General features: G+C 44.5%; 1 protein-coding gene across 1 annotated transcript in view; it reads right to left on the bottom strand.

Annotated features, from left to right (window-relative positions):
• Window positions 1–1,301: 1,301 nt before the first annotated feature.
• The window catches only part of LOC126187361 (uncharacterized), a 58,030-nt gene continuing 40,629 nt past the window's right edge, over window positions 1,302–18,702 (bottom strand). The window contains exon 5 of the mRNA XM_049928397.1: window positions 1,302–1,712. Coding sequence (XP_049784354.1) covers window positions 1,617–1,712 — 96 coding nt within the window. The 3' untranslated portion in view covers window positions 1,302–1,616. The remainder of the gene's footprint in view (window positions 1,713–18,702) is intronic.

An 18,702-nucleotide genomic window follows, 5' to 3' on the forward strand; every position in this document is an offset into this window, starting at 1 on the left:
TCCTTTGGCACATATATACTGGATTATGGAAGGCTATTGGAAAGCATTTTTCTTCCAGTTTCATGATCGAGTAGCAATGCTTTTGCTACTGTTACCTCAAATCTTTCATTTAAAGACTGGTCCACTAATTTTATTTGTAGTACTTGCAGGTTTTGCTTCTGAAGCAAACCCTGTTCCTATGCCTATATTTTTTAGGCCACTGACTTAAAATGTGGGAAGCCTGATCCACCAATGCAACATCCATTTGTTAAGTACATTTGGATAAACATTTACATTAAATCTCAGAATTTTTCTTGGTGTAATTAATTGATGGTATATTAACAGTACTCAGAATTCTCACACTTAATATTTCACTGGACCTGGTTACAATCATCAGGTTGAAACAGCACAAGCTAGAAACTTTTCATCTGCACTTTTTGCACTACTAGTATCTATTTTTCACCTAAATTTAGTTACCCATGTCCTGTATGCCTAGTATGTTGTGTCCAAAAATTATTCAGATCATAATACCATGCAAATTTAGTATTCATAGGAAAATTTTCAAGGTGTCTATTACAGGAGAGAATTTAGTTTTACTGTAAACATTGTTAATTGAAAGTAGTGAGTAACTGAACATTTTATAATGACGTTAAATGATAGATTTTGAGTGAGCTGATGAGTATTTTTGGCTGTACTGACACTTTACTATTAGAAAGCCGAGACTCCAGACTTTACAATAATGGGTTTTAATTTTTGGGACACTACATTAGAAGATAATTGGTATTTATGTCTGGATATGACCAAAATTGTCAGCTTTTATCCTCTATACTTTTGTTGCCTGAATTTTTCTGGTCAAATGAACTACTTTGGTTCTTGAAAATAATAACTGTTTACTCCATCTACAAGTAGTGGCTGTCAACTGAGCAGCAGTGCCACACAAAACGTTTGTGATGACTTTAATAATGAATTGTGGGCAACTGCGTTTTTATAAAATGTGATTTATGAGATGAGGAGATTCATAAGAAGTATTGCCACTGAAACTGACTGGGTGGTGTAGCCTGGTTATGGCATGTGAATAGACGTGCTAGACTTAATCATCCAACAAGTGAATTATTTATAATTAAACATTCAAAATAACATTTAGCGTATACTGCTCACAGAAATTCTTCTTTAACAAAATATATTGTAGAAGCTTTTGGAAATCCTCAAGAAATACAAGGACAATTACATGTAACCCATACCTATTATGCAACAGTAGAACTGCTGTCTGAAAAGAAAACAGACCCATTTCCTGAATAAATGCACCTGATCCACAAATAAGTCTATGAATGTCGAAAGTCTCAATAATATTTATTTTTAAATAAATTTTTAAAAAGTGTTACTACAAATGGAGAAAATTAATGAAAACATGTAACAAATAAATAGCCTTAAAACACAAGAAAGAATAATACCTACATACATAATATGTATATTCCTTACGAACAGAATTTAGATCTATATTCACATACTAACTTATTTCGGAACACATGTGATAAAGTGTTTGTATAATTAACAATTCCTTTAACAGATTTACTTCTTTGAGAATATTAACAAAAATATCAACATACAAATAAGTTGCATAATTCCATTTTTCACAATTAAATCCTTTTCATTAAGAACATGAGAGTTACTATACCAACAACGCATGTTGTTAAAGTAATGATGTACGATGATCTTTTCGAAGAAACCGCAACCTGCAAAAAAATTAAAATAAATGAAGATGATTGTAAATTTGAGGGAAGAAAACCATCACTGCCAGCACTTTTACACAGATCTGCTCATGGGTCACAAGAAACCCAGTTCTCATTTGCCATTTCTAAATAATACTACACTCTAAATGCTGAGCCCAATGACAAAATTAGGATCTATAATTTATGTGAGAAATTCAATTAAACTCTGTGCTATCTAGAATGAAGCTTAAATGGATAAACACACACTTCCACCACCACAAAGCCAGTGAATGAGCCAACAGCTCATTAAACAAAGCTCTAAAAATACAACAGTTCAAAAAACTTATCAACTGATCAATAAATTAACGCAGTGATGTCAGGTCAACAGGGGCTGTGGCACAGTTTTTGGTGTACTTACAAAAATGTAACATACGAAATGGTTTAGCATTTCCATACACACAGACAAAACATCCAAGCAACTGCCTTCTGTCAGGTGCAGTGCAGCAACTGCCTTCTGTCAGGTGCAGTGCACCAACTGCCTTCTGTCAGGTGCAGTGCACCAACTGCCTTCTGTCAGGTGCAGTGCACCAACTGCCTTCTGTCAGGTGCAGTGCACCAACTGCCTTCTGTCAGGTGCAGTGCACCAACTGCCTTCTGTCAGGTGCAGTGCACCAACTGCCTTCTGTCAGGTGCAGTGCACCAACTGCCTTCTGTCAGGTGCAGTGCAGCAACTGCCTTCTGTCAGGTGCAGTGCAGCAACTGCCTTCTGTCAGGTGCAGTGCAGCAACTGCCTTCTGTCAGGTGCAGTGCAGCAACTGCCTTCTGTCAGGTGCAGTGCAGCAACTGCCTTCTGTCAGGTGCAGTGCAGCAACTGCCTTCTGTCAGGTGCAGTGCAGCAACTGCCTTCTGTCAGGTGCAGTGCAGCAACTGCCTTCTGTCAGGTGCAGTGCAGCAACTGCCTTCTGTCAGGTGCAGTGCAGCAACTGCCTTCTGTCAGGTGCAGTGCAGCAACTGCCTTCTGTCAGGTGCAGTGCAGCAACTGCCTTCTGTCAGGTGCAGTGCAGCAACTGCCTTCTGTCAGGTGCAGTGCAGCAACTGCCTTCTGTCAGGTGCAGTGCAGCAACTGCCTTCTGTCAGGTGCAGTGCAGCAACTGCCTTCTGTCAGGTGCAGTGCAGCAACTGCCTTCTGTCAGGTGCAGTGCAGCAACTGCCTTCTGTCAGGTGCAGTGCAGCAACTGCCTTCTGTCAGGTGCAGTGCAGCAACTGCCTTCTGTCAGGTGCAGTGCAGCAACTGCCTTCTGTCAGGTGCAGTGCAGCAACTGCCTTCTGTCAGGTGCAGTGCAGCAACTGCCTTCTGTCAGGTGCAGTGCAGCAACTGCCTTCTGTCAGGTGCAGTGCAGCAACTGCCTTCTGTCAGGTGCAGTGCAGCAACTGCCTTCTGTCAGGTGCAGTGCAGCAACTGCCTTCTGTCAGGTGCAGTGCAGCAACTGCCTTCTGTCAGGTGCAGTGCAGCAACTGCCTTCTGTCAGGTGCAGTGCAGCAACTGCCTTCTGTCAGGTGCAGTGCAGCAACTGCCTTCTGTCAGGTGCAGTGCAGCAACTGCCTTCTGTCAGGTGCAGTGCAGCAACTGCCTTCTGTCAGGTGCAGTGCAGCAACTGCCTTCTGTCAGGTGCAGTGCAGCAACTGCCTTCTGTCAGGTGCAGTGCAGCAACTGCCTTCTGTCAGGTGCAGTGCAGCAACTGCCTTCTGTCAGGTGCAGTGCAGCAACTGCCTTCTGTCAGGTGCAGTGCAGCAACTGCCTTCTGTCAGGTGCAGTGCAGCAACTGCCTTCTGTCAGGTGCAGTGCAGCAACTGCCTTCTGTCAGGTGCAGTGCAGCAACTGCCTTCTGTCAGGTGCAGTGCAGCAACTGCCTTCTGTCAGGTGCAGTGCAGCAACTGCCTTCTGTCAGGTGCAGTGCAGCAACTGCCTTCTGTCAGGTGCAGTGCAGCAACTGCCTTCTGTCAGGTGCAGTGCAGCAACTGCCTTCTGTCAGGTGCAGTGCAGCAACTGCCTTCTGTCAGGTGCAGTGCAGCAACTGCCTTCTGTCAGGTGCAGTGCAGCAACTGCCTTCTGTCAGGTGCAGTGCAGCAACTGCCTTCTGTCAGGTGCAGTGCAGCAACTGCCTTCTGTCAGGTGCAGTGCAGCAACTGCCTTCTGTCAGGTGCAGTGCAGCAACTGCCTTCTGTCAGGTGCAGTGCAGCAACTGCCTTCTGTCAGGTGCAGTGCAGCAACTGCCTTCTGTCAGGTGCAGTGCAGCAACTGCCTTCTGTCAGGTGCAGTGCAGCAACTATGTGGCATGGATTCATTAAGTTGCTGCAATTCCCCTGCAGAAATACTGATGCACGATTTGTGCACAAACTGAACTTTCGATTATGTTCCCTATATGTTTGATGAGATTGGTGTCAGACAATCTGAGTGGCCAAATTATTCCCTACAATTGTCCACAATGTTTTTCAATGTAACTGAACAATTGTGGCCCAAGACATGGTGCACTGTTATCCATAAAAATTTCATTGTTTGGAAATGTGAAGCCCATGACTGGCTGCAAAGAGTCTCCAAGTAACCGAACATAATCATTTCCAGTCAAAAATCTGCTTCACTTGGAGCAGAGGACCCTGTCCACTCCAGGTAAACGCAGCCCACGACACCACCACCACCACCACCTTGCCTTGAGAACTTGGATCCATGGCTTCAGGGGGGGGGGGGGGGGGGGGCTGTGCCCAACACTTCCTCTACCATCTGCTCTTACCAACTGAAATCTGGACTCATCTGACCAGGCCACAGTCATCTACAATCCAACCAATATAGTCAATGACGCAGAACAGGCGCTGCAGGTGACACTGTATGTTACCAAAGGCAGTGGCAGTGGTTAGCTGCTGCCACAGCATATTATGCCAAATTTTGCCACACGGTCCTGATGGATACGTTCAATGTACATCCTACATTGGTTTCTTTTATTTCATGCAGTATTGCTGGTCTGTTAGAACTGAACTCTACACATGAGCCACTGCTCTTGGTCGTTAAGTGAAGTCCAAAGGCCACTGTTGTCCCTGGTGAAAGGTACTGCCTGAAATTTGATTTTCTTAGCACAGTCTTGACAATGTGGATCCCTGAACACTGAATTCCATAATGATTTCTGAAATGGAAATGCCATGCATCTAACTCCAACTAGCACTTCACATTCAAAGTCTTAATTCCTATCGTGTGGCCATAATCACGTCTGAATCCTTTCCACATGTATCACTTTAGCTCAAATGACAGCTCCACAACTGCACTGACCTTTTATACCTTGTATACACAATACTACCACTATCTTTGTATGTGCACATCACTATCCCATGCATTTATTATTATTTATTATTATTTAAAATATAATTGGCATAACAGTTAATACACTTACCACTGTGAGAAATACCTACATGGATAAATGTTATCAAGTTATCCATTAAACCACGACTGTACCTAGGAATGCACCTCTGCCTGAAGAAGACAGGAGAGATCATGACTGCATGGAGAATTTGTAAGGACTCCCACCAAAACTTCTGCAGCATAGCTGAAAACCTAGGCAACATGTGGGGCCACCCATTGTTTCGAGTACATAGAAATTTTACTGGGAAGCCCTTGCACATCTTTCATACGGTAATATCTCTCGCCATGTGACTTCCATATTTTTGGAGCCCTGAAGAAAAATATCTGTGGCTGTCGATTTGCTCTGGATGAAGTGCACACTTTGTCACTATCTTCATGCAAAATTGTTTATAGTTGGTTACAGAACCACCTTGTCTCACAATGATATCAGTGTATTAACATTTATGGGTTTCCTTTTGAAATAAATGGTTTCATTTTCTTCTTCTCATTTGACTGCCCCTTATAGCTATCTTAACTAAGAATCTCAGTTACTTCCATAACCCTTCACACAGTCCGTAAGTACCCTTCACTAAGCCGCAACTGAAACATCTGTTTTGTTTGTCAGGTCTGATGCTAATGCTGAGAGGTATGCAGTTTTACAGGCAATGTCTGATTTATCAGTGGAATTGTGGAAAGGAGTAGCAGAACTCCACGTATATTTTAGATCAAAGTTATTCCACCTTTTCTCTCAGTTACTCTTGTCACAAAGAGTGAATTCACTCCAATGCTTCACAAGCCTTGTTTTCCCTCTACCATTTACCACAACAACACAAGTTACACAGTGTCAGCAGAAGAATGCAAAATTTTTTATTGTATTGGACATTTGAGTCATTGTGTGTTAGTGAAATTTTGGTGCAGTTTGAAAGATGAATATCCTCTATTGCTGCAAAAAGTCTATTTGGTGCTTTCACCATTTTCAAGTACATAACATATACGTACAACAGATTTCCCAGCATGTATGTCAACAGCCCTGAAGAATTTGTCATGAGAATTCAACATTCATCTTTAAACCTAGTATTGAGTACATCTGCGAAAGTAAGAACCAATGCCACTCTTACCATTAAACTTTCAATCCCCGTTTGTTTGTGCTATTTTATATGCAAATTTTAACAACTTACAAGTTAATTTTGAAATTACTTTTTGAAACTCATATGTATAAATTATTTGTGTTGCAAATAATCTATTTACAGAAAGTTGCATTTGTAACACTACCGAAACAAACTAGAGGTTCCAAAATGAAATGAGCATTAAAAACTGTTCCTCATATAAAAAAGAAGTGACTCTGCCCTACAGTGATCTCTAGTATAACCAAAGAATCGAGCTATAATTTTCTTGGAAGAGCTTTGCGAATGAACCACTTTTAGTGGTTTTGGCTCCTCTTCGAATACCCAAACAGTGTAGCGCTGCCTGGTTTGTAGCTCGTACAAATATGCCTAATAGTTAAGTCTCATTTCTTAATATGGTAGATATACAATTTGCATTTTCTCAGACAAATTTTTTTTAGCATTTTCTTGCATCAATTAACATGATCATGCTTTTGAGTTTCAGTGAAATTGGGCAGAATCCACTGGAAAAATACTATATTCATAGCTAAATGTTCATGGAAAATCAAATGTACTGCAATCAAGAATATGGCTATCTCACCCACAAGGCAGAAACCTATCACTTCAGTCAAGTTGTGCAAAGAATCAGTATTATTTGGAACAACAGCCTACTTTGGAGCTATACAAATGTTGTCACTGACAGTTGCTCAATCATGCCTGAATTCGGCAAACCAGATGTAAACAACTTGCAGTTCTCTCACAATATCCTATTCCTAGATTTCTGAAAAAGCATTTGACACAATGCCCCACTGTGTACGTAATGAAAGTAAGCATATGGGATAGGTTCCCACATATGTGAGTGGCACACAGAGTTCTTAAGTAAGAGATCCCTTTATGTTGTCTTCCACATTGATTGTTCAATGGAGACAAAGGTGTTATCAGTAGTGGTCCAGGTAAGTGTGATAGTGCCACTATTATTTTCTATATACAGAACAAATTATGTAGCAGATACAGTGAGCAGAACTCTTCAGTTGTTTACTGATGATGCTGTTGTGTATGGCAATGTGTCATTGTAGTCACTGCAGGAGGATACATGATGACTGACAAAATTTCTTGTTTGTCACGAATGGCACCTGGCTCTAAAAGCAGAAAAAGGTAAGCTAATGCAAATGAGTATAAAAAATAATCCTGTAATCCAATAATACTCAAATATTGCATTAGTAGGGTGGTGTGTTGTTGTGGTTTTAGGGCGCAAAACTTCTATGGTCATTAGCGCCCAGCCCGTGACTTAAGACAGTAAAAAACCGAAATTTAAAACCAGCAGCAATGGGAACAAAGTCAGAAAATTGGAGAAACTAAAAATAGAAAACTGCTTAAAAATCCACTACAGAAAGGGGGTGATTGTCCCCAAAAAAGCTTCAAATGACTGACGTCATTTCACTGTCACTAATAAACTGTAGAACGCGGTCGGCGGAGCGCGTGTCATCTGCTAAAATCGACGATAGATCAGGCGATAGCTGTAGACGGGAGCGTAACGGATTAAAATAGGGGCATTCAATTAAAAGGTGTCTTACCGTCCACAGCTGAGAGCAGTGGGGACAGAGTGGGGGAGGATCGCCGCTTAAAAGATGTCGATGGCTAAAACGACAATGCCCTATCCGGAGTCTAGCTAAAATTACCTCCTCCCGACGACGCGTTCGGGAGGAAGAGGTCCAAGCGCAAGGAAGGGCTTTCACTTCCCGCAATTTATTACAGGGAAGTGCCGACCAATGGGCATGCCATAAATGCGCAACATGGCGACATAAATCGTTCCGAAGATCGGTGAAGGGAAGCGACTGAATAGCTGGCCGAGGAAGAGAGACTGCGGCCTTGGCCGCTATATCGGCCGCCTCATTCCCACAGATACCAGCGTGTCCCGGGAGCCAGAGGAACGCCACCGAGACGCCCCTCAGGTGAAGCAAGCGCAGACAGTCCTGAATCCGGTGGACCAGAGGGTGCACAGGGTAAAGAGCTTGGAGACTGAGGAGAGAGCTGAGAGAATCTGAGCAGATAACGTACTGTATCCGCTGATGGCGGCGGATGTAGTGGACAGCCTGGAGAACAGCGTAAAGCTCCGCAGTATAAACCGAACACTGGTCGGGAAGCCGAAAGCGATTTGGGGTGTCGCCAACAATATAGGCACTCCCTACACCTAACGATGTTTTCGAGCCGTCGGTGTAAATAAATGTGGCGTCCGTCATTTCTGCACATAGAGCAGCAAATGCCCGACGATAAACAAGTGTAGGGGTACTATCCTTGGGAAATTGACAAAGGTCACGGAGCAGGCAGATCCGGGGACGGAGCCAAGGCGGTGCTGTACCCCAAGTTGTCAGGAAGGTTTTAGGAAAGCGGAAGGAAAGAGAATGGAGCAGTTGACGGAAGCGGACTCCCGGGGGTAGTAGGGAGGAGGGGCGGCCTGCATACCCTACATCAAAGGAGGCGTCGAAAAAAAGGTCGTGGGCTGGATTAGCAGGCATGGAAGACAGACGGCTAGCATAACGACTCAGGAGGACTGCTCGCCGATTGGACAGCGGAGGTTCAGCAGTCTCAGCATAAAGGCTTTCCACAGGGCTAGTGTAAAAAGCTCCAGACACTAAACGTAATCCACGGTGGTGGATAGAGTCGAGACGCCGAAGAATAGACGGCCGAGCAGAGGAGTAGACTATGCTTCCATAATCCAATTTCGAGCGCACTAAGGCGCGATAGAGGCGGAGAAGGACCACTCGGTCCGCTCCCCAGGAGGTACCATTCAGGACACGGAGGGTGTTAAGCGATCGCAGACAGCGAGCCGAAAGATAGGAAACGTGGGAGGACCAGCATAGTTTTCTGTCAAACATAAGACCCAAGAATTTAGCGACGTCTGAAAACGGAAGGTTGACAGGACCTAGATGTAAGGAGGGCGGAAGAAACTCCGTACGTCGCCAAAAATTGACACAAACGGTCTTACTGGGTGAAAAACGGAAGCCAGTTTCGATGCTCCACGAGTGGAGGCGATCGAGACATCCTTGAAGACGTCGTTTAAGAAGGCTGGTCCGTTGAGAGCTGTAGTAGATCGCAAAATCGTCCACAAAGAGGGAGCCCGAGACATCAGGAGGGAGACAATCCATAATTGGATTTATGGCGATGGCAAACAGTACAACACTCAGCACGGATCCCTGGGGTACCCCGTTTTCTTGGGAGAAAGTACGGGAGAGAGTAGTGTTCACCCGCACCCGAAAAGTGCGCTCTGCCATAAATTCGCGAAGAAAAAGGGGCAGCCGGCCGCGAAAGCCCCAAGAGAACAGTGTGCGGAGGATGCCTGTCCTCCAGCAGGTATCGTATGCTCTCTCCAGATCAAAAAATATTGCTACCGTTTGGCGTTGCCGGAGAAAATTGTTCATGATATAAGTGGAGAGAGCGACAAGATGGTCAACTGCAGAACGATGCTTCCGAAATCCGCATTGGGCTGGTGTTAAAAGACTGCGGGATTCCAGCCACCAAGCTAAACGGTAATTCACCATACGCTCCAAAACCTTACAGACACTACTCGTGAGAGAAATGGGGCGATAGCTAGAGGGGAGATGTTTGTCCTTTCCAGGTTTCGGAACGGGAACGACAATAGCTTCCCGCCACCGTCTGGGAAAGGTGCTGTCGGTCCAAATCCGATTATAAAGGCGAAGGAGGTAACGCAGACTATGGGTGGATAAATGCAGCAACATTTGGACATGGATACCATCCGGTCCTGGGGCGGAGGAGCGAGAAGATGAGAGGGCATGTTGGAGTTCCCGCATGGAGAAAACAGTATTGTAGCTTTCGAGATTTTGGGAGGAGAAAGCAAGAGGTCGCACTTCCGCTGCACGTTTCTTCGGGAGAAACGCTGGCGGGTAATTTAAAGAGCTCGAAATCTCAGCAAAGTGCTGACCCAACGAGTTAGAAATTGCGACGGGGTCCACTAAGGTATCATGCGCGACAGTGAGCCCAGAAACCGGGGAGAAACTAGGCGCGCCTGAGAACCGTCGAAGCCGACTCCAAACTTCCGAGGAGGGAGTGAAGGTGTTAAATGAGCTAATAAAGAATTTCCAGCTTGCCTTCTTGCTATCGCGGATGACGCGACGGCATCGCGCACGGAGCTGCTTATAGCGGATACAGTTGGCCAAAGTAGGATGGTGACGGAAAATGCGAAGAGCACGTCGCCGCTCACGTATTGCGTCACGGCATGCCTCGTTCCACCAAGGAACTGGGGTGCGCCGGGGCAATTCGGAGGTGCGTGGTATTGAACGTTCCACAGCTGTAAGGATAACGTCGGTAATGTGTGTGACCTCATCGTCGACGCTGGGAAAGCGACGGTCATCGAATGTCGCGAGAGACGAAAAAAGTGTCCAATCGGCTTGGGCAAACTTCCAGCGTCGCGGGCGCATATATGGCAGTTGAGGCTGCAGTCTGAGGACACATGGAAAGTGGTCACTCGAGTGTGTATCATCAAGGGCGAACCATTCGAAGCGCCGAGCTAGCGGAACAGTACCGACCGCAAGGTCCAAATGAGATAAGGCTGTCGTGGAGGCAGACAAAAATGTGGGGACCCCAGTGTTGAGGCAAACTAGATCCGCTTGGTGGAAGACGTCTAGCAATACGGAGCCACGGGGACAAGGGTGTGGAGATCCCCAAAGCGGGTGGTGGGCATTGAAGTCCCCAACCAGCAAATAGGGGGGTGGAAGCTGACCAAGAAGATGAAGGAGATCAGCTCGTGCCATTGGTGTGGACGATGGAATGTATACAGTACAAAGAGAGAACGTGTATCCGGAAAGTGAAAGACGGACGGCGACAGCTTGGAAGGAAGTGTTTAAGGGGATTGGGTGATAATGGAGAGTATCACGGAGAAGAATCATGAGTCCTCCATGGGCTGGAGAGCCTTCAACAGAGGGGAGATCATATCGGACAGACTGAAAATGAGGGAGAACAAGGCGGTCATGGGGACGCAGCTTTGTTTCCTGAAGACAGAAGATGACCGGCGAGTAGGAGCGTAAGAGGACCGACAATTCATCCCTATTGGCTCGAATGCCGCGGATATTCCAGTGGATAATGGACATGGGGTGAAAAGAGAATGGAGGAATGTGACCAAAGTCGCTGTCAACTCAAAGACTGCTCGGAGCTAGCAACCGACAGCATGGAATGGCATTCAGCCGAAGGCAGAAGATCCTGATCCATAAGTTGGTCAGGAGCAGTCCCTGCCACCAGCGATCGGCCGGTTGACCGGCCACCAGCAGTGCGCCTCGGCGACACAGAAGATGGCCGAGGGCGATTTCCGCCAGGTGGTGCTGTAGAGGGGGCACGCCTTGGCGGAGAAGGAGAGGAACTGGGTTTCTTTGTAGCCTTCTTGGAAGAATGTTGTTTAGATGAAGGAGGAACCGATGGTTGTGAAGCTGCGGTACATAAAAACTCTTCACGAGTATGCTCTTTTTTCGAAGACTTGGCGTCCGACTTTTGGGCTCGAGATGCAGCAGAACCCGACGAAGGGTGAGCCATAGAGTGGGCAGGCGAAAGTGGTGAGGTTGAACGAGCGATCTTTGCGCTGGCCGATCTGACGACCGTGGTACTAAAGGTGAGGTCGCAAGTCTGCGTGGCCGCCTCCTTTGTTGGCCGAGGAGAAGCAAGGACAGTGCTGTATTTTCCTGTCTGAGGCACGGTGGGCTTGCGACTGGCGAATAATTTTCGAGCAGCAAAGGTCGACACCTTTTCCTTCACCCTTATTTCCTGGATGAGCTTCTCATCCTTAAAAACGGGGCAATCTCGAGAGGAAGCAGCGTGGTCACCCATACAGTTGATGCAGCGAGGGGATGGAGGTGGACAAGCACCCTCATGGGCATCCTTGCCACACGTAACACATTTGGCTGGATTGGAACAGGACTGGCTGGTGTGATTGAACCGCTGACATCGATAGCAACGCGTAGGGTTTGGGACGTAAGGGCGAACGGAAATTATCTCATAGCCTGCTTTGATTTTCGATGGGAGTTGAACTGTGTCAAATGTCAAGAAGACAGTGCGGGTTGGAATGATGTTCGTGTCAACCCGTTTCATTACTCTATGAACTGCCGTTACGCCCTGGTCAGACAGATAGTGCTGAATTTCTTCGTCAGACAATCCATCGAGGGAGCGTGTATAAACGACTCCACGCGAGGAATTCAAGGTACGGTGCGGTTCCACCCGGACAGGGAAGGTGTGGAGCAGAGAAGTACGCAGCAATTTTTGTGTCTGGAGGGCACTGTGTGTTTCTAACAACAGGGTGCCATTCCGTAATCTGGAACAAGACTTTACAGGACCTGCTATTGCGTCGACACCTTTCTGAATAATGAAAGGGTTGACCGTGGAGAAGTCGTGACCTTCATCAGACCGAGAAACAACAAGGAACTGTGGCAACGATGGAAGAATCGTCTGTGGCTGAGACTCAGTATGCTTACGTTTGTGACTAGACTTAGTGGAAGGTGAGGAAACCATTGCGGAAGAATCCCCCATGATTACCGGCGTCTCCGATGGCGCGCTCCTCCCTTGTGGGGGCCCTCTCTGAGGGCATTCCCGCCTTAGGTGATTGTTCACACCTCAGGTCACACCTCCCGACAAACGGACGGAGGGACCAATCGGCATTTTCGGAAGGTATCAGCTCGGGTAATCACCCCTCCCTGGGCCTGGCCGTTACCAGGGGGTACGTACGTGTCCTACCTGTCTACCCGGGGCGGGGAATTACGCGTTACCCCGTCACCGGCTACGCACGAAGGGCGTGGGTCGGCCTTCAGACACGCACAGGGAGGAAGAAAGAGAAAGGGAAAGGAAGGAAGAGAGGTCTCAAACGCCGCAGCGGAGAAAAGAGAAAGAGAAGAGGTAAGGAAAAGACAAGGACAAAGGAAGGAAGAAGACAGAGAAGGACAAAGGAAGGAAGAAGACATAAAAGCAAGGAAGGCAAGGAATGCAGTACATTTACGAGCGTCCGTCTCCGGACGTAGGCACAAACCATACTCCCAGATGGGGAGAAAGAGAAGGAAAGAGCCAGAGGTGAGGGGAGGAGGGGCGAAGATAGGGATGGGGAAGGATGCGGAATGGGAAGGTATGCAGCCCGGAAAGGAAGGAAGGCCACATTAGCTCGGGGTCCCGTGCTCGCCACGCACGTATCCACAAAAGAGTTGTGGACCCCCTGGGGGGCATTAGTAGGGTGCTAGCCGACACAGTCACATTGATTAAATATCTAGGCTTGACGCAGAGTGGTCCATTGATAGTGACTGGGCCAAATATCTCACAAAATAAGCATCAAACTAAAAAACTACAAAGAACGAAACTCTTCTAGCTTGAAGGGAGAAACCAGATGGCGCTATGGTTGGCCTGCTAGATGGCACTGCCATACGTCAAACTGATATCAACTGCATTTTTTAAAATAGGAACGCCCATTTTTGCGACGAAGCATCATTCACCAACAGCGGCAACGTAAACCGGCATAATATGCACAGTTGGGCAACGGAAAATCCACAATGGCTGCGACAAGTGGAACATCAGCGACCTTAGTGGGTTAATGTATGGTGCGGCATTATGGGAGGAAGGATAACTGGTCCCCATTTTATCGATGGCAATCTAAATGGTGCAATGTATGCCGATTTCCTACATAATGTTCTACCAATGTTACTACAAGATGTTTCACCTTATGACAGAATGGCGATGTACTTCCAACATGATGGATGTCCGGCACATAGCTCCCATGTGGTTGAAGCAGTACTGAATAGCATATTTCATGGCAGGTGGATTGGTTGTCTAAGCACCCTACCATGGCCCACACGTTCCCCATATCTGACATCCCTGAATTTCTTTCTGTGGGGAAAGTTGAAGGATATTTGCTATCGTGATCCACCGACAATGCCTGACAACATGCATCAGCACATTGTCAATGCATGTGCAAACATTATGGAAGGTGAACTACTCACTGTTGAGAGGAATGTCGTTACACATATTGACAAATGTATTGAGGTTCGCGGACAACATTTTGAGCATTTAATGCATTAATGTGGTATTTACAGGTGATCACACTGTAACAACATGTGTTCTCAGAAATGATAAGTTCACAAAGGTACATGTATCACATTGGAACAACCGAAATAAAATGTTCAAACGTACCTATGCTCTGTATTTTAATTTAAAAAACCTATCTGTTACGAACTGTTCATCTAAAATTGTGAGCCATATGTTTGTGACTATTACAGCACTATCACAAAGCGAAAAAAGTGGTCCAACTAAAACATATTTCTTTACGTACTACTCTAATATGTAATAAAAAATGGGGTTCCTATTTTAAAAAATGCAGTTTACGTCTGTTTGACGTATGGCAGTGCCGTCTAGCAGGCCAACAATAGCGCTATCTGGTTTGCCCTATCAAGCTAGACCAGGTTTGTTCTTTGTAGTTTTTTCGTTTGATGCTTATTTCGTGAGATATTTGGCCCGGTCACGATCAATGTGCCACCCTGTATACATATTTATGTAATATAGGAAAAGTGCTTCAAATACCATTACTGGCCACTTAGGTAAAGCACTACCTAGCATTGTGCACCACCTTACAACACCCGGCCAAACAGTCTCATAGATTGGCACCTGACCGTTTTACAGTTGTAAAAGCAAAACTTGAGGAAATGATACAGACATGTATAACATGCAGATCAGACAGCCTCTCAGCATCACCATTGTATCTAGTGAGAAAGGATTGCACGTAGAGGCCGTGCAGATAATATTGTGCTTCATACAAGTATATCATCCCCAATTGCTACCCACTCCCTGGTGTAAGGGATGTCACAAAACTGTTAGCCAGAGCTACAATTGTGGCGCACCTGACCGACAGTAAAAAAGCTTATACCAGATTCCACAGCAAAAGGATTCTCCCCATGACCATAGTGATAACACCTTTTGGTCTTTTTTAGTATCTATGGATGATATTTGGGCTAAAAAATGCTGTCCAGTCATGGTACATTTTGTAAATGAAGTTCTATGAATATTCAATTCCTATGATTTGAGTGAACCAGGTCCTACAACTGCTAGAATTCTTTACTGGAGAATACGACCTGTTTCGCAAATTAAATTTGCATCTTCAGGTGCTTCATGTCAAAAAATTAAAGGCTGTATTTGAACCGTATGAAGCCATTGCCTATTCCAGGTTTTTAAATCTGACTCACGAATGTGCGAGCATCTCTGATAAAATGTACCGGGGGCTAAGACCAACCCCAACCTCTTGTAGACAGCCTGGGGAGAAAGCGTTGCTGTTGCCACCATAAAGTAGTGTGACAATTTGTTTTATCTCTTGACAATATTTTTGTATTACCTCAAACAGTAGTATTACATGGCAAACATCTCAGTGTGGTGTTCAACAGGATGTGGAAATAGTGCGATAGTAAATTAAATAGAATGTGTTCTGTGCAAGAAACAAGTAACAATCCCCAGCCACACAGTTTCTGCAGCTAATACTTGTCCATTCAAAGAGAATGATAGAGGTTCTTAAAAACATCCCACACTGAAAGGATTTACAGCAGCTAAGAAGATTCCTAGGAATTGTTAACATCAACCACCAACACCTGCCAGGAGCAGCAGAGAAACACGCGCCACTGATAGCGGCACTGGCAAGTTAACACCACCATGGACCTTGCATGGATGGTAGAGATGCAACAAACCTTTGAAAAGTTGAGCAGTTCTCTTTTCTCACCTGGTCTGTAATGTGCCATTAGCATTAGTGGTAGATGTTAGCGTTCATGCTATCATCACAGCTCTCCATCAATATGTGGAGAAGTGTTGGAAACAGATTTTTTTTCTACCCAGAAATTGACAGGAGCACAAACCAATTGGGTGCATACAACCACAAGCTGCTGGCCATCTATGAAGCAGTACGGGATGTACTCCCTTATGCTAGACCATTTGTAATCTATACGGACCACAAACCAATCAGGTACACTTTCAAGAAACTCAAAGAGGGGTGGTTCTCCCCAACAATTTCACTAACTACAGTTCATTAGTCAATTTACGATGTACATAAAACACATAAGAGGAAGAGAAAACAGTTGCTGACTTTTCTTCTAGTTGCCAATTTTTCTGCAGGCTTGGCGTCACATCTTGTATGACAAATTAGTCAGCTCAGTGCAGCACAAGCCACAGAGAGACACCTAGAGGAGTAGTTACCAAGCAATTCAACTGTTCTCTAGCTCAAACAAACACTAATACATGCTTGTCTCTAATCACCATTTGTGCCTGAAATGCTATGTAAAACTATTTGACCGTATTCAAAACCTCTTCCACCCCAGCACGAAAGCCACCATTAAGCTAATTACACAAATTTGTGTGGCCCAACATTAAAAAAGATTGTCATTTGAGAATAAGTTGCATGTCAGAAGTGCAATGTGATGCTAAGGACAGATGCAGTGTACCTACAGTTACAACCAGCAAACCATGATACTCTGCTTCTTTCCAAATACTCTAACGCAATGAACGTATGGTGAAAATAATGGAACAGCAAACCACTACTAGAATCACTGGAACTGGTCAAACCATCATATTTGACACCAAATGCCCCTTTGCACAAGCAGGAAACTTGGGACTTAACATCAGCTACTTCAAACCAACCAAGCAGTTGGCATAATCACAACCTCAGGGTTACCCTCACCTCTGTAAACAAGTCCACAGAAATAACTCGACACACCAGTAGCTTCCACTATAGTAGGCTAAGGGATGCATTACAAATACCCACACGTTCCTGGAGTTGCACTCTACTGTGATGCGCGGCAGGGGCTGTGCGGAAAGCGACGTCTGGACAATGATTAAAAGTGTAAATACTGTTCTTTGGGCTAGCGACTAAACTTCGCCAACGTTATGTTCTCTCCGTTTTCCTTTTTTATGGTTGGTTTGTTTTCTGTTGCCAAGGTGTATTTTTGTAATCATTTTACTTGATTACATGCATATTACAGGATTATTGCCCCTTGTATTATGGAAAGCTCCTGTAAGATCACCAGTACAATTAACTCTATTCTCTCAGTCATATCAAGAGCCCATGCAGAGGAGAAAAACTGATCTATGTACACAATGAACACTAGATGACGTTCAGCTTGATTTTGCAATTGCATTAGGTACTATGCTGTGCCCTGTCAGCCAAAATCAGATGAAGTCCAAGGAAATTGACCTGCTGATTTTTAGTAAATTTTGATGTAATATCACAGTCAAGGCCCAGTAAGAGTAGCAATTCTGTTTTAAACCCATTAGCCAGTGAAGGACTTAACTGAGCAGAGAACCTATCTTAACAATGTTCAAGTTCACCAGAAAAATGGTAGGGATCCTAGAATCTATGAATGTTGTTAGTAGTTTCTGATGTGCGTTTAGAATTATGATGTACTCCCACCGCAAGAGTGCATACTTCAATCATTCATACATCATTAACCTGAAATTTATTAGCTCTCTAGAGAGTATATTATATTACTTTAAGATACAATAGTACTAATAATTGACAATATTATTGTTTTAACTTTTTACTTTCGCATTTCCCATACTGTCAACACAGTCAGTTATAGTGAGGAATACACTTGCAGATACCTCTACACCCAGAGAATGATATTGGTGTTTACAAAATTACTTTGTTCGGAGTTCAACAGCTTATTTTACATAGTGAGGCATCCTTGACAATGCAACTATCATTGGGGTCAGAAATGTGGATTTACTTCAGCTTACCATCTCCAGTTTAAACAATTGTGAAATAAAGTAATGTGACCTCACTTCCTCCCCCCTTGCACAGTTAAGGTTACTTCCACTACAATCAAAACCTGTATGTTGTTTGTAACGACAACAGTCACATACAACTTGGGTTGTATGTAACAGGACTGTGTACAAAGTTGATTTATTTGCTAATAGAAACAGTTATTGTTTTATTACACCCACTAATCTACTGTAATTACTGGATGTTGTAATTTTTAAGTCTTTTTCTAAGGCTAACAAATCTTTTTTACCATGCAACTACGTTCAGCATTTCTAGGTTTTCAGTTCTATAGTACTTTTCAATGAGGAAAAACAACAGATAGCGGATCTGAAGTTTGGAAGTAGCAGAAGTTTTGGAATAATCTGATGATAAAAATAACATAGCAGAACTTCATGCATCAGAATACAAACGCCATCTTGTTGATCTAAAGCTGCAGCAAGTGTAGACATGTGTTTCATATATAGGAACCAACCAGCCATTGACTTTTGCCACTTTACAGTTGCCATATTTACCTGATTATAAGACAAGATTTTATCCCAAATTTGCAATTAAAAAAAAACTGCAGGCTCATCATTTTCACATGAGACTATTGTTGCCGAGGTCAACATTTTTACATGTTTAGTTGAATATATCAGTCTAACATTTATAGCAGTTATCTTACATTTAGAGATGAAGCTTTGGTTGTTGTGGCTATTTGAAGAATTCAGAAGGGCAGGGCTCAGCAAACAATATTCGCATTCCAACAGGCTCGAG

Source organism: Schistocerca cancellata, chromosome 5 (genome assembly GCF_023864275.1).
Source record: "Schistocerca cancellata isolate TAMUIC-IGC-003103 chromosome 5, iqSchCanc2.1, whole genome shotgun sequence".
Classification (NCBI taxonomy): domain Eukaryota; kingdom Metazoa; phylum Arthropoda; class Insecta; order Orthoptera; family Acrididae; genus Schistocerca; species Schistocerca cancellata.